Raw genomic sequence first — 15280 nt, 5'->3', positions numbered from 1 at the left:
GACAAATTACTTTTAACAGCTTTTTATATCACAATCTTCAAATGTGATTGATCTTAGTTTTTTAACAACAGCAAAAAAGAACAAATAGAAAAATCAACAGTTATTATCTGAGTTGAGGTTGGAACGTCTGAGTTTCCTACTGACCCTGAATGCACCATAAACTGTGTTTATTGTCTGTCTTCTCCACCTCAGGAATCTGAGGACTTTAGGACCTGGAGCGGTGTGTGTGTGTGTGTGTGTGTGTTGTGTGTGTGTGTGTGTGTGTGTGTGTGTGTGTGTGTGTGTGTGTGTGTGTGTGTGTGTGTGTGTGTGTGTGTGTGTGTGTGTGTGTGTGTGTGTGTTGGGCGGGGTGGATGATGCATTGAGAAAGAAGCTGTTTTCTTTGCTCTGCTGGTTTTTTGGCCTCTGGATGTGGGAGGGGTGGTTCTGCCCTCCTCCCTGAATATCTGCCTCTCTCTCTCTCTCTCTCAGTCTGTCAGTGTGTCTTTAGCTCTCTCGCCCCTCCCTGTCAGTCTGTCCTGTCACTCCTCAGCAGAAGCCAAAGTCTCGGTAAGTAGCACAAAAGCTGTTTTTACGTGTGTTTCGACTTTAAATGCAGCTCAGAGCTGTCAGGTGTGTGTGTGTGTGTTCTGGTTTTAGGAAGTGTGTGTATTGTATGCTGTTTTTGTCCTGTGTGTGTGTGTGCGTGTGTGTGCTGAAACCTGACACTGGTGTTGAGGGTTTGTAGTTGTTCAGTCTACAGTGATGGAAAAGTGCAGAAGAAGAATAAATAAAGCCGCCATGCGTCAACATTTATTCGACTTGAAGCAAACAGAGCTGAAGTGTTTCAGTGAGTCAGTGAAAGAACTGAACTGTGATCAGTTTCAGACGCGTTAAAGGTGCGTAGACTGCAGGAAGCGCTGACATCCTGTGTTTAAGTCAAAGTACTGCACTGTACACAAACCGTGGTTTTCAAAGTAAAAGTATTGAGCGTCAGTGATGGACAGGCGGGACGTGATGAGACGAACCGATTACAGCTCAAACTGATGCTAACTATTGATCGATTGATTATTTAAGTCATTCAAATGTTTGATCGTTTTCAAATGTGAGTCATAAATGTCATATTTTAGGCCACAACGAGACGTTTGATGACAGAATGTGTTGATGGACGGTTTCACAGAACGATCAATGAATCGACTTATTGATAAGAAATCAGAGTAATCAATAGTGAGTCTTTAGTCTAAGAGTGTCTTTGTGTGAACTCTGATCCTGCAAAGTGACTGTGGTCAAAGTACACCAGGTGGTGAAGTGGTATGAAGTATGGATGCATACTTCAAGTAAATGTACTTTAACTGTGTACTTCTGTGACTCGTTCTGTGTTTTTACTTCCTGTTCGTTCACCGTCGTGTGTTCTTCGTCAGACAGGTGGAAAAATGTTTTCGGTGAACTCTTTCATCAAAGGCATCATTAATGTCGTGAGGTGAGCGCACTCAGGTGGATGGAGCTAGGCTAACAGTTTCCCTCCGCTTCCAGTCTTTGTGCTAAGCTAGGCTAACTGTGCTGTGCGCCTGACTCTGACTCTGTTTTCTCCTCCCGCAGCAACATCGACCCCGCTCAGTTCCTTCCTTCAGACCCGGTAAGTCCTGATGTCAGGAAGCTGTCAAACCTGATGAAGCAGCTCCTCCTCCTCCTCCTCATGCATCCTCTCCTGTCTGCATTATCTGTCAGGCCACAGATCATATGTTGGATTATATGTGGACTCAGTTAGAAACAGAACGACCCCAGACCTGATTCTTAATCCAGAATCGGGTCCGAGGTCCGATCTTAGTCCCCAGTCGGGTCCCAGGACCCGAGACGGGTCCCGAGTCCTTAACTGTGAACTGAACTTTGATTCATCTTCATCTCTGTGACTGAACTGATTGTAATTTCAGAAGCAAACAAACAATGAATGTCAACACTCTGAGGAATGTGTGTGATCTAACAGTAGCTCTTTGTGTGTGTGTGTGTGTGTGTGTGTGTGTGTGCGTGCGTGTGTGTGTGTGTGTGCGTGCGCGTGTGTGTGTGCGTGTGTGTGCGTGCGTGCGTGTGTGTGCGTGCGTGTGTGTGTGTGTGTGCGTGCGTGCAGCCTCCCCCTCGCAGACCTCTGAACTTCGCCGAGGCTCACGAGAGCGATGAGGAGAAGCAGTTTCGGAGGGTTTTCAAACAGCTGGCTGGAGATGTGAGTCCATAACATTCAGTTTGATCCAGTTTGATCCAGTTTGATCCAGTTTGATCCAGTTTGACCTGCTGTCTGAGTTTTAGGTGACTTTGAGCATTTCATTGGTCGATCAGGTGTGTTTCTGCCAGGCTCTGCTGCTGGTTCACAGTCTGAGGGTCACATGACTGCAGGCCTCTCAGCCAATCACACACGAGTGTGCAGACAGTGTGTTGTCTTGTTTACGTCTGCAGTCTGTTTGGGGTTGGTCTCCTCACCCTAACCCTGCGGAGGCGGCAGCCATGTTTTTGTTTGTCAGCAGGGCGAGAGAAAAACACATCATGTGACTGATTGTCCTCTAACTAAAGTGTGTGTAGTAAAGTCAGAGACATCCAGGAGACATGCTCCAGCTTCAAGAGGACAAGCAGGAATGTGGACCGTGGTGGACCGTGGTGGACCATGGTGGACCGGCGGTGCACGTCTCTGCTCTACGCTTCCTGTTCTGGACTTGTGGCTGTCTTCAGCTCTCCTGTCCGTCTCTCTTTAACCTGAGGGACAGTTAGCGTTTGCTCCACCTGAGCTTCAGGTGTCCTCAGCGACGTTACAGAAACATTCACCTGGTTGGTCACAGGTGCTTTGGTCTGATGTGGTTTTTAAAAGTCCGTCTTTCTCTCTGTTCACCTGACTCCTGTCACACCTGTCCACCTGCTGTCGGCCGCATTCCAAACTCCACCCTCCACTGTCCCGTCCCCTCTGTCTTTCTCTGGTTGGTTGTCAGACGGGACGAGTTCTGCAGCTTCACACCTTCAGTCAGCCATCTTGAACTCGTTTCATTGTTCAGTGTCTAGTCCATCATCACTGGTCGGATGTTAACCAGCGTATCTGTTTCATTTACATGGTTGTTTTGCATGTGCGTCATGAGGCATGCTGGGACTGTGAGGGTGGAGGAGGAGGAGGAGGTGGAGGAGAAACTGACTTTGTTTATCAGCTGGAGTTTAAATGTTGAATAAACTGTGTCAGACCAACGTGTGGAAACAGCAGAGTCGACTTCAGGGTGTGTGAGACGCTGCATTCCTGCCATTGTCTGTCAGGGAGGGGTGTGTGTGTGTGTGTGTGTGTGTGTGTGTGTGTGTGTGTGTGTGTGTGTGTGTGTGTGTGTGTGTGTGTGTGTGTGTGTGTGTGTGTGTGTGTGTGTGTGTGTGTGTGTGCGGTTGTCTGACTCATCAGAGGGGCGTGTGCACCAGTTAGACCAGTTAGCTGGCAGTGGGTGGATTTCCTCAGTCAACAGCAGTAATAGGGCTGAAGATGAGGAGGATGAAGATGTTCTGTAGTAGTGTTTCTGTCACCCACCTGGCTGTGTCGCAGGTGGGCGGGGTCAGGTGGGCAGGAAAGGCGGAGTCTGCCGTTAACTGCTTGTGTGTCGCTGACGTGAAATCGCTCATGACGTAACATAATGTAAAAACATCAACAGCAATAAGTTTCACTGGTTGAAGTTAAAGGCGGGGGGGGGCGAGGGGGTGTCACATGGTCAGCACGGCGTAGCTTCACTCTGTTTTAGCAACAGTCTGCATGTTTCTGCGGTTTGTTTCTCAGCAGTGAGTCAGAAACTGGAAAATGATTAAAGGAAATAAAAGGAAACAGTTCGGTTTGAGTCACTTCAGCTGTGACTCACTGAGTGTTTGAGGGGCTTCCTCTGCGAGACACACAACCTGTGTGTGTGTGTGTGTGTGTGTGTGTGTGTGTGTGTGTGTGTGTGTGTGTGTGTGTGTGTGTGTGTGTGTGTGTGTGTGTGTGTGTGTGTTCACAGGACATGGAGGTCAGCCCCAATGAGCTGATGAACATCCTCAACAAAATCCTCAGCAAACGTGAGTCTGCTTCACTTCCTGCACAGAGTCGACCTTCACGCTAACGTTTCTCTTCTTCTCACGTTTCAATATTTGGTTCTAATCAGCTTGACTGAACTCGACGTTGTCGTTTCAGACTCAGGCCTGAGGACCGACGGCTTCAGCATCGAGTCCTGCAGGAGCATGGTGGCTGTCATGGACGTATCCTGCCACACAGCGTGATGCTAACACCGTACATGCTACTAACACCGTACATGATGCTAACACTGTATATGCTGCTAACAACAAATATGATGCTAACACCGTACATGCTACTAACACCGTACATGATGCTAACACCGTACATGATGCTAACACTGTATATGCTGCTAACAACAAATATGATGCTAACACAGTACATGCTGCTAACACCATAAATGCTGCTTACCAAGTACATGGTGTTAACACTGCAAATGTTGCTAACACTATACATGCTGCTAAAACAGTACATGCTGCTAACACCGTATATGCTGCTAACACCGTACATGATGCTAACACAGTATATGATGCTAACACAGTATATGATGCTAACACCGTATATGCTGCTAACGATGTACATGATGCTAACAATGTACATGATGCTAACACCGTACATGATGCTAACATAGTACATGCTGCTAAGACCGTGCATGATGCTAACACACTATATGTTGCTAACACCGTACATGCTGCTGACACAGTACATGCTGCTAAGACCGTGCATGATGCTAACACAGTATATGATGCTAACACCGTATATGCTGCTAACGATGTACATGATGCTAACAACGTACATGATGCTAATGCAGTACATGATGCTAACACCGTATATGCTGCTAACACAGTACATGATGTTTGCTGTTTACTGAGTTCGACCTTTGACCCGGTTGCCTTCAGAGTGACAGCACTGGGAAACTGGGCTTCCACGAGTTCAAATACCTCTGGAACAACATCAAGAGATGGCAGGTGAGCTCAGTGTCTCCAGAGGACAGCTGTCCATCAGTCAGATCTCTGAGACACATGAAAAAATGATTGTTTGTTTGTTTGTCTGCGTCCTCTATCTCATGTTTACGGTTGTGTATCGTCTGCAGGGCGTCTACTTGTCCCATGTTGCCGATGGTTCAGGTGTGATCTCCTCTAGAGAGCTGCCCAAAGCCTTCAAGGTCTCAGGTGTGTGTGCTGCATGTGTTCCTCACGCTGTGGGACAAACTGCGTGTCCTCATAATGTCAATCAGTATGTTTTAGGATGAAGATGGAGGTCAAGTGTGGGCTGGCTGAGTGTAAGTCTGTGTGGTAAGTCATGTTTACACGAGTGTGTGTGTGCGTGTGTGTGTGTGTGCGTGCGTGCGTGTGTGCGTGTGCGCAGGTTTCCCTCTGAACGACCAGCTCTACAAGCTGATTATCCGTCGCTATAGCGATGAGCACGGCGACATGGACTTTGACAATTACATCGGCTGCCTGGTGCGACTGGACGCCATGTGCAGTGAGTGTCTCCTCCTTCATCCTCACCCTCACTGACGCTATCTCAGATTTCACCCTTAAATTCTCGCTTCCTTCGATTCTTTCTTGCTCAGTATGTCACTTTTGTTTCTACGGGAGCCTCACTGGGTCAAACTGATCATTTGTGCACGTTTCATTGATCTCCTGAGGCTCCAAAACGATTCAGAGTAAAGTTGTGATTGTTCAGCTGTGAAGTTCTGAAAGACGACGGGAATCACTGCCGGCTTGTTTAAATATTAATATGAATGTACTGATTGGTGTGTGTGTGTGTGTGTGTGTGTGTGTGTGTGTGTGTGTGTGTGTGTGTGTTCTGCAGGAGCCTTTAAGACTCTGGATAAGGACAACAGCGGCTCCATCGAGCTCGACATCAAGGAGGTAAAACAGTTTCCATCATGATAACAGCCCCCCCCACCCCCTTTTTATCCACTGATGAGTGAAAGCAGCAGGTGAAATGTTGACGTGCAGAGACACTGAGACGCTGTCTGTCTGTCCCTTCTGTCCCTCAGTGGCTTCAGCTGACCATGTACTCGTGAAGCGGCGGTGGGACGCTGCTGCTCCGCGACGGACGCGTCCTCTCCTGGTTCATCTCGTCCCCGCTCCCCCTCTTTCCACTCGTGTGTGCTAACAGATGTGCAAAAGCGTTTGAAACCCCCGCCGTCTCCATGGTAACAGGACGAAAATGGCCAAAGAGTAGAGCTAAAGTCAAGAGAGAAAACTGGGACCAAAGTCGAGCTGTTGCACTGTCCTGCTGCTGCCAGGCGGCGGCGCTACAACATCCCATCCCACAGATGTTTTCTGTTTTGGGGCAAATTTGAGAAGTTCTTGATTTTTATTAGGCTGAAACTTTATGAAACTGAGTGTTTAAGAGAATAAAGAGACAACTGACATTCAAGTGTTGTTTGCTGTTTATTTTAACAATGAAAGAAAAGAGTTCAGGCGACCGTCTGGACCACGTCTGCTTCAGAAGACAAGAATACGGGACAGGAGGTGTCCAAATGTGTGACTGACTGGTTTTATTTCCTGTCCTTTAAAGTAGATTAAAGGGGCACGAATAACAGGGACAGATCAGAAGACATCATCAACAAAAGAGACAGAACAAAATGTCCATCAGATTCAGGACTGAACAGAAATCTGTTAAAAGTCAAATAAAATTTCACGTGAGATCAAATCTCTCAATGTGTTTACACACGCAAACACCTCAGTCCTGTGAGGACATCCATGTATCTGACAAGAGGACGTTTGATTGGCAGAGATGTGCGTTTGGTGTCGGGCGGGGCGGGGCCGCTGTGGAGGAGAGGGGCGGTGCAGAGAGCAGAGGGAGTCGGAGATGCTGAGGAGACAACAGGTCTGATGCGCGGACTGAGGACGGTTTGATCCGGAGAATCTGGACTCAGAGAGTCTGAAGAGGAGCCGATGAAAGGTAGGAAGGCGGTTTTCAGCTTCATTACGAACAGATGAGCAAACTTTATTCACATTAAAGAAACTGTCCGCGTGCGCGCGATTCACCTCAAGTCAACGCAAGTTTGATGAAAACAGCGACGCGTTGAAACAGTTTAACGATTATTAATAAGAGTTTGCTTCATTTGTTCAGACTCAGAGCTCAAACTCTGCAGCCATCAAAGACACAGTGAGTTCAGAGAAGTTAAATTACCAACGAGCAGAAATGAAGGTGAATGATGGACGAGCCGCTCTGAACGTGTCTGTCCTCTTTTGTCTCCGCGCAAACAGAGAGAACAGAGCGTGTTTGACAGCAGGTGGACACATCTGTCCTCCAGCTGCATGCATGTACACAGGGGGTGTGTGTGTGTGTGTGTGTGTGTGTGTGTGTGTGTGTGTGTGTGTGTGTGTGTGTGTGTGTCTTTTTAAAGATCAGCACTACCTGATTCATCATCATCATCATCATCATCATCATCATCTTTAAATTCAGTGTCTGCACGTTTGAAGTTCAGAAGCAGAATACTTAGATAGTGAAGTGCAGAACATGCAGTAAAAGTACCTTCAGTACTCTGTGACACCTGTGGGTCAGAGTGCAGGTGTGGTGAACAGGTGTGTCAGCGTGCAGCAGGTGGCAGAAGGACTCACCGTCCTCTTCACAAACCTCTGAGGCTCAGTCTCTGCTGAGGAGACACACGAGCCGCCGGGGACGTTAGATTTTCAGTTTCTTGGCGTATTCGTTTGCTAATTGGTCAAACGTTCGTACCTCAGCTGAGTCGACCTTCTCTGCGAACCTCCTGATTGGTTGATGCTGGATTTGTGTCAAACACGGTCAGGAAATGCCGTTTTCAGCTGCTGAGGAGTCTGTTCCTGACTCACTGATCCTCTGTGTTGCTTCAGCCTCGCTCCTGTCTTTTGTGGCGGGACTTTGATGCTTGAGTAGAAACACTTTGGATTTTCGCAGATTGTTTCACAAACACGTCAGAGATCGTAAAAATGTGCAGGTCAAAGGTAAAGCTTCAGTTTTTACCCGCAAACATGGAGCACAGCGTGCTAACAGGCCGCTAACAGGGTGCACAGGATGAAGAGCTTCTTCGTCATTACTCTCTGAATACCTTCGGATGTGTTCATCACTTCCTGCATTTTATCGACTCGTCGGCTCGTCGTGTGATGAACACGAGGAGTCTTTCTTCCTCTCTTTGCCTCCCTCTGCTCCTCCTTCCCTGTCTTTATTCCAGCAGGTGCTGATCAGTGTGGGTCTAATTATGAAGCTCCAGCCTGATGACACACTGTGTGAACAGAGGGAGGGGCTGTTTTTAGGTCATTGTGAGGACCCCACACCTGGCTGGACATTCACACTGTGGGGACGTCAGATCAGAGAAAGGACACATTCAGCTTGCAGCAGTGCAGGTTTTGTGGTTTTGACGGTAGCTTCAATCAGCTGGAAACAGGAAGCGTCAAACCGTCCTCTTCCAAACCAAAGGCCGCTCATTAAAGATCACGTCAGTCCAAACAGGAAGTCCTCGCTCTCGCAGTGACAGTCGATGTCCAGACATGCTAACGTTTAACATCCTGCTGACTTTAGAAACGTACCAATCAGAGAGCGCGGACTGCCTGGCCGTCAGGAGAAGCTGCTCCTGGAGTGATTGACGTGCTTCGTCACTGCAGCTGTTGTGTGTTCATTTATTATTTATCATTATTATTGTTAGTAAAGCCGTAGTGGAGTAAACACAGATCAGTGCAGCTGCAGGTCTGTGAATCAGGCAGAAACTCTCTGTTTGTGCTCCTGAAACCCTTCAGCAGTGAAATGAAATGAAGCCGTTGTGGAGACGAGGACGTCGTCTGTCTCTCGGCTCGTCTTTCTATTGTCACTCATTATAAGTAATGATGGTGTCGCTCTGCTCTCCAGGTGCCAAAACCACCTGATGCTTCAGCCTAATCTGGTCACCTGGGACTGAACACACACACACACACACACACACACACACACACGGACGCCCAGCATGGCGTCAGACCTGCCCGTCTTGACAGAGCAGGAGGAGCTGCAGAGGAGAGCCAATCAGGTGACAGATGAGGTGAGTGGTGGAGTTCAGGTCTGTGAGGAGCCGCTTTATGAAATATTAACAAACGTTTTACCTCGTTAACACAGACAAACAGGAAGTGTTCAAAACAGGAAGTCGCCTCACATTTCACTTCGCTTCAGCGTGCTTTTTCATAGGCTGGAGAAAACTGAGATTTTAACCAATCAGAGCTCATCAACTCTAAAACATTTTGTTCATTATTTGTCTGATTTTCTACCAAACCACACTGAGCACAGATCATACATGTCAGAACGTCTTTGATGCAAACCCACGACCATAAACAGCTCGTGACCTCTGACCTCTTACATTCAGCATCACACAAACCACATCAAAGGATAAAACCTGTTAATAAATATCCACTAATGAATGAAAACGGTCTTAAATTTCACATCCTCATGCATCTAATTATTATTTTCATGATCCAGGAGACTGTCACCGTTCAGTAATCAGTCAGAAAGCCTTCAGGTGTTTGTTTTATTCACCTGGCTGTCCAGAACCCAACGGTTCACAGCTCACGGTGACAGACAGAGAAACCGTTCACCTGGAGAGAAAATTTACCGTCTGTGAGCCAAAGAAAAGATCTAAACGTGTCGAGACGACGGACACAAACTACACAACACACACAAAACGTCCAGAGACACACGCGCCGAGCCGGGAGGAGTGTTGATGTGTCACACCTCCCTCTGCCTGAGGGGACGCTCCCTTTAAGGAAGCCTGGCTCACCTGGTTGCCATAGAGACAACTGGTCTCCCAGTGCAACAACCTGCAGAGAAACACGAGGAACGGATGAGCTCATGCACACACACACACACACACACACACACACACACACAGTGGGGATTAAAGGCTAGTGCAGGTCAAAGCCATTTCTCACCTCATCACCCCCTCTGTGGGGACGTCCCCGGGGATTGACATGATATTTACACACACGCACACACACACACACACACACACACACACACACACACACACACACACACACACACACACACACACACACACACACACACACACACACACACACACACACACACACACACGTGTGGCAGCAGAGCAGTGTGACAGTCGTTGTCTGCTGCGTTCAGGGCCTGTGGTTTTACTGAACATCACCGAGCAACAAAAACTAAACATTATGGGGACGAAACGAGATGAAAGACAGGATGAGTTTGTTGTGTGTCATTAAAAAAACTCGATGAAAGCCAGAAGAATAACTGCATTTATTGCTGTATTCAGTGAAATTAGCAGGTTCAGCTGAGCTGCTGTGGATGCTGATGGTGGAGTTTACACACCTGTCAGAAGAAGGTGGAGGCTGAGGAAATGATTGAAACTAATCATGTAATTAAAACTCAACCATAAGAGTGTTTCATCGAGCGTTTTCTGATGTTTTGTGTCTTTCAGTCTCTGGACAGCACAAGACGGATGATGCAGCTGGTGGAGGAGGTACACACACACACACACACACACACACACACACACACACACACACACACACACACACACACACACACACACACACACACACACACACACACACACACACACACACAGCCCTACAGCGATTAAAACTCATAAGGAAAGTGGCTTTGACACGCTGAGGCTGATGTCTGAGCTCACCTTCAGCCATGTCTTCTGTGTGCTCTTTGTCTCCAGAGTAAGGATGCTGGGATCAGAGCTTTGGTCATGCTGGATGAACAAGGAGGTAATCACTTCTGCCTGATCCATCTTTAAATTCTCTGTTTCTCTGTGCTCAGTGTTTCTCGCTCAGGTGGACAGGTTAGCTCTTCCAGGTCTTTGTTGTATGGACCGGTCCGTACGTGTCGTCAGAACACACCCTGGACCAATCAGATCTGTCGCTTAAAGCCGGCTGTTGCTTCCTGTCCATCTCTGCTGTTGTCACGACGCCATAAACGTCCTGTTCCTAACAGAGCAGCTGGAGCGGATCGAGGAGGGCATGGACTCCATCAACAGGGACATGAAGGAGGCGGAGAAGAACCTGACGGACATGGCTCAGTGCTGTGGTCTGTGTGTCTGGCCAATCAGGAAGTAGGTCTGCTTTCCAGGACCCGTGCTGGCCTTAGAAGCTCATACTGGTGCCCAGTTCCATTAAAGGGGCTCAAACTATGGTGTGTGCTGGAGTTTGGCTCCACAGTAAGAACATCACCAGGTTACTGCGTCCACCCACCCACCATTAAATACAGTACAGACGAAACAATATGTGCTTCAGTACATAAACATGCAAATATAAAAACACACCAACACTACAGATACACAGATTAAACATAGCAAACTTAACTCTGTAGTATTTTTAGCGTTGAATAGCTTGTTTGTGGATGACATCATGTCACCCTTTTTTCGTGGCGGATGGAGGGCAGGAAGTGATTTTCTGCAGAGGAAGTGCGATCACACACACTTCATAACGTAAACGTCACGTCTGACATCTGTCTGTACCTTCCTCTCATCCTTTCATCTGAACCAGCACAGGAAGAGCTTTCCTCCATGTCGTCCGCGACACTTTTCACTTCCTGCCCTCCGTCTGAATTTAAGGTCACGTGACTGCAAACAGCCTATCAAGAGCAGCCCTGCTGGCAAACAGCACGTTCTGACTGGTTTCACTCCTCACCTGACTGGACCTCATAATGGAACTGGGCGCTGAGGCCAGGGTTCACCTGGACGCGCAGTTTGGCACAGCTCGGCCTGGTTTGGCACAGCTCGGCCCGGTTTGGCACAGCTCGGCCCGGTTTGGCCCGGTTTGCTCCAGTAGTAAAAGCAGAGATGTTTCTTATGATTTGTGACTGGATGTTTTCAGTTTTTGCGTCTCGTGTTTGGTTGCTGGTGGCTGGTTTTCAGTTCAGCTGTGGGGCTTCTGGGAAAAAGTCGGTGATGTTTTTCTTTTTTGGATTTTGTTTTGTCCTCCTCTTCCTCCTCCGCTCCTCCTCTCCACCATGTTCTCACCTCGTTCCTTGCTCCTTCACCTCTACTGCCACCTCCTCCCCTCTTGCCCTCCCCTCCCTCTCCACGTCCACCTTCGTTCCTCCTGTCTTTCCTCCTCTCCTCCCTCCTCTTCCTCCTCTCACAGAGCAGTTGGAGCGTATAGAGGAGGGCTTGGATCAGATCAACTCTGATATGAAGGAGGCCGAGAAAAACCTGACTGATCTGGGCAAGTGCTGTGGCCTCTGCTCCTGTGATAAGTAGGTGGAGGTGTGTGCGTGTGTGCGTGTGTGTGTGTGTGTGTGTCTGTTCACCTGCTACACATCTTTCTGAGGTAAGTAGGTGATCAGCAGAGCAGAGGCAGGTTTCTGCTGAAGTATTGATCAGAGCTGAAGGATTTCTCACCCTCGCCATCGCTCTGTGCTTCTGTTCATTCGACGTGTTGCACGTGGATAATGTTCATAAACGTGTCAGATTTAATCTTTATTAGCTGCTTTAGCTCTTTTGTTGCCGGCTTGCTTTGCTGCTGAGACGTCGAACAGACGCTTCACGCTCACCAGTGCTCGCTGGGAGCAGATTTAACGCCTGTTTTCCTCTAAAGACGCTCGTCCTCTCTCAGGCTGAAGGCTTTCGAAGAGAGCGGGGCGTACAAGGCGGTGTGGGGCGGAGCCTCCGGGCAGGACGGCGTCGTGTCCAATCAGCCGCCGTCGTCTCGCGTTGTCGATGAGAGGGAGATCATGATCATGAGCGGAGGACACATAAGGAGGTAAGTGAAGCTAAAGCGAGGCAGCTGTGGCGAGTGTGTGTTTGCTCTCCTTTAGAACACACTGACATGTAATACAGCCATCATCTGTCACACAGGCAGCTGTCCAAACACAGGCCATTATCACACACACACACACACACACACACACACACACACACACACACACACACACACACACACACACACACACACACACACACACACACACACACACACACACACTCTTTGTTCCGCTCTGTCTCAGGGTGACTAACGACGCCCGAGAGGACGAGATGGAGGAGAACCTGGCTCACGTCGGCAGCATCATCGGGAACCTGAAGAGCATGGCGCTGGACATGGGAAACGAGATCGACACGCAGAACGTCCAGATCGAACGCATCCAGGGGAAGGTACGCGTCCCTGAGTCCACGTGTTCACGTCCTTCGTCCAGTCACGGGTCTGCAAAGTGCTGAAGTCGCTCCATCCTCCATGAACGACCCAATCTTGATCCTCTCACCTCTTTACCTGTGGAATGATCCAATCAGGTGTTTCTGGAGCGTTCCACATCGTTCAGTCTGTGAAACATGTCGCTGCATCAGAGTCACAATCAGCAGATATTTACAGAAACCAATGAAGCTGATGAGGAAGAACATTAAATATATGGACTTTGAGCTGATTTCAGGTCAGTTTGTGTCAGAGAGGACTTGTTTTATTTACGTTTTAAACGGCGTCGCAGCTTTTCTGGAATCAGGGTTTTACCATGTTGCTAGCTGATGATGATGATGATGATGATGATGATGATGATGATAGCAGAGTAGAGGAAGGTGTGTTTTATCCAACGCGTTCAGGGAAGAGGAATCAGCTAAAATCAATAAGAAAACAGAAAGAAATCAGCCTTTCCTTCATTGTCAAACACAGGACTCAAACAGGCAAACGTTCACCTTCAGGACTCGTCTCTACGACCTTTCACACCTGGTTAATGCTCTCAGAAGAGCTCTCAGTTTCTCGTCCCTCTGATCCGTCATGCTCGTATAATATTCGTGCGTCAGTACAAACTGTACTGTGCTGCTGCTGAATGCCTTGCTCAGAGGCAGTAGCGGCAGGATCTTCTCAGCTGGATGGATTGTGATGCTGACAGCGCAGTTTTGCAGACTGAATGATATTCGGAGGCTCTGTTGGTTCGATCCCTCGGGTTCTTATTAGCATCTCTTCTCTCCGCAGGCGATTCTCAACGTGTCTCGCATCGACGCCGCCAACCAGAAAGCCAACAACCTCATGAAACGATAGGAGGAGCGCATCCCGTTCCACTCTTCAGCCCACCTGTGCTTCTGAATGCTGTCGCTGAAGTTATTCTCTGCTTTAAGTCGTGTTTTTAGTCAGGAAAACGTCCCGTGGAGCGATGTGTCTGAGTGTCAGCTGTCAGGGTTCAGTGGCGCTCCAGCTGTTCGTTGTGTTTTCTTTTCCTGTTTACTCTCATAATCATCTGATAGCGACTTGTACATTTACTCTGATGCTGAAATGTGTCATAGGATTATGATGACTCTGTTTCTGTGGGGTTTCACAGCGAGGCCTTTGTCACTTTGCATTTCACACTGCGCATTTCCCCTGCAGGTGGCCTCTGTGAGCACACAGAGCTTTAATGGTCGCTGTGGGGAAACTGGGTCACTGCAGCAGCACCGTCACCACCAGCAGCAGCAGCAGAGAGCGCAAACACACAAATATACCAAACAAGAAATTATTTCACAAAAGATGGACATGTGGAGGACAGCACAGCGCAGAGCGGCTCGGTGGGCCGGGCCGTGCGTCCTCAGCCAACAAGTGGCCTTTTTCCACTGCCGCACTGAAGGAAATAAAAATAACCTTAAATGTGCAGAATAGCCTAAATGAGCAAATTATACACACAGCTATCAGTAACACCACTGCAAAACACACACCCCTCCCCCGTTTCCAGTCTGAAACACGTGCGTGATGGCGCCCTCTGCAGGCCGAAGCGGGGATTGCCACAAGAAGGAAACACGTATTCGTCCCCAGAGGAGGATCTCTGGCGACACCAAGCGGACAAACGTGGAAGCTGCTGCTGCTGCCGGCCTCTCCATCTTCTTTCTTCTCCGTGCTGATGTAAAATGGTGGTGAAAGCTTCATTCCCTCATTTGAAGGAGAGTCTGGTCTCATCCAGGCTTTTGCTCACACTCACATGAAGCACAGATTTAGTTGAGAATCTAATCATTTCACTTTTTTTTCCACATTAGCCACTTGCATCATGTTGTGTTGGCTCTCTGTTGTTGTTGTTGTTCACAAACAGCCAGTGTTGACCTCCATTGTGGTGGAATGCACATGCTATGGTTTGTGTTCATCGGTGCAGGTTAATGCAGCTCGTGACCTTTGCTGGGCTGAACAGGCCATGCTGGCACAGCAGGGCATGCATGCATATCGCTGCTTTTTGTCATTAACTACTCAAATATGGACGCTATGAATAAAAATTGTGCTCAAAAATATGGCGTGCATGGCCTTGTTCTGATGTCACGGGTGGGGGAGGGGTTGTCTGGGGGGGCTTCTG

At 48.3% G+C, this 15280-nt stretch overlaps 2 protein-coding genes across 4 annotated transcripts in view; both read left to right on the top strand.

Annotated features, from left to right (window-relative positions):
- capns1b (calpain, small subunit 1 b) overlaps positions 1 to 6425 on the top strand; it is a 193456-nt gene extending 187031 nt beyond the window's left edge. Inside the window, exons 2-12 of one of the 3 annotated variants that reach the window (XM_070970127.1) lie at positions 472 to 549; positions 1401 to 1459; positions 1579 to 1615; positions 2105 to 2197; positions 3981 to 4038; positions 4154 to 4218; positions 4933 to 5001; positions 5127 to 5205; positions 5402 to 5518; positions 5852 to 5910; positions 6042 to 6425. In XM_070970127.1, coding sequence (XP_070826228.1) covers positions 1413 to 1459; positions 1579 to 1615; positions 2105 to 2197; positions 3981 to 4038; positions 4154 to 4218; positions 4933 to 5001; positions 5127 to 5205; positions 5402 to 5518; positions 5852 to 5910; positions 6042 to 6068 — 651 coding nt within the window. In that variant the 5' untranslated portion in view covers positions 472 to 549; positions 1401 to 1412 and the 3' untranslated portion in view covers positions 6069 to 6425. Of the gene's footprint in view, positions 1 to 334; positions 550 to 1400; positions 1460 to 1578; positions 1616 to 2104; positions 2198 to 3980; positions 4039 to 4153; positions 4219 to 4932; positions 5002 to 5126; positions 5206 to 5401; positions 5519 to 5851; positions 5911 to 6041 lie in introns of those variants that run through there. The other 2 variants (XM_070970128.1, XM_070970129.1) reach the window with 2 other exon arrangements.
- Positions 6426 to 6848: 423 nt separating this feature from the next.
- LOC139336478 (synaptosomal-associated protein 25) lies at positions 6849 to 15211 on the top strand. Its single transcript, XM_070970611.1, has 8 exons — positions 6849 to 6955; positions 8879 to 9044; positions 10449 to 10490; positions 10701 to 10749; positions 12127 to 12238; positions 12598 to 12744; positions 12989 to 13133; positions 13945 to 15211. Exons 2-8 carry the CDS (start codon positions 8973 to 8975, stop codon positions 14008 to 14010), a joined length of 633 nt encoding a protein of 210 aa, XP_070826712.1. The 5' UTR covers positions 6849 to 6955; positions 8879 to 8972; the 3' UTR covers positions 14011 to 15211.
- The last annotated feature ends 69 nt before the right edge of the window (positions 15212 to 15280 follow it).

This window comes from Chaetodon trifascialis, chromosome 9 (assembly GCF_039877785.1).
Source record: "Chaetodon trifascialis isolate fChaTrf1 chromosome 9, fChaTrf1.hap1, whole genome shotgun sequence".
NCBI lineage: Eukaryota > Metazoa > Chordata > Actinopteri > Chaetodontiformes > Chaetodontidae > Chaetodon > Chaetodon trifascialis.
This window is presented reverse-complemented; position numbering and strand designations above follow the sequence as displayed.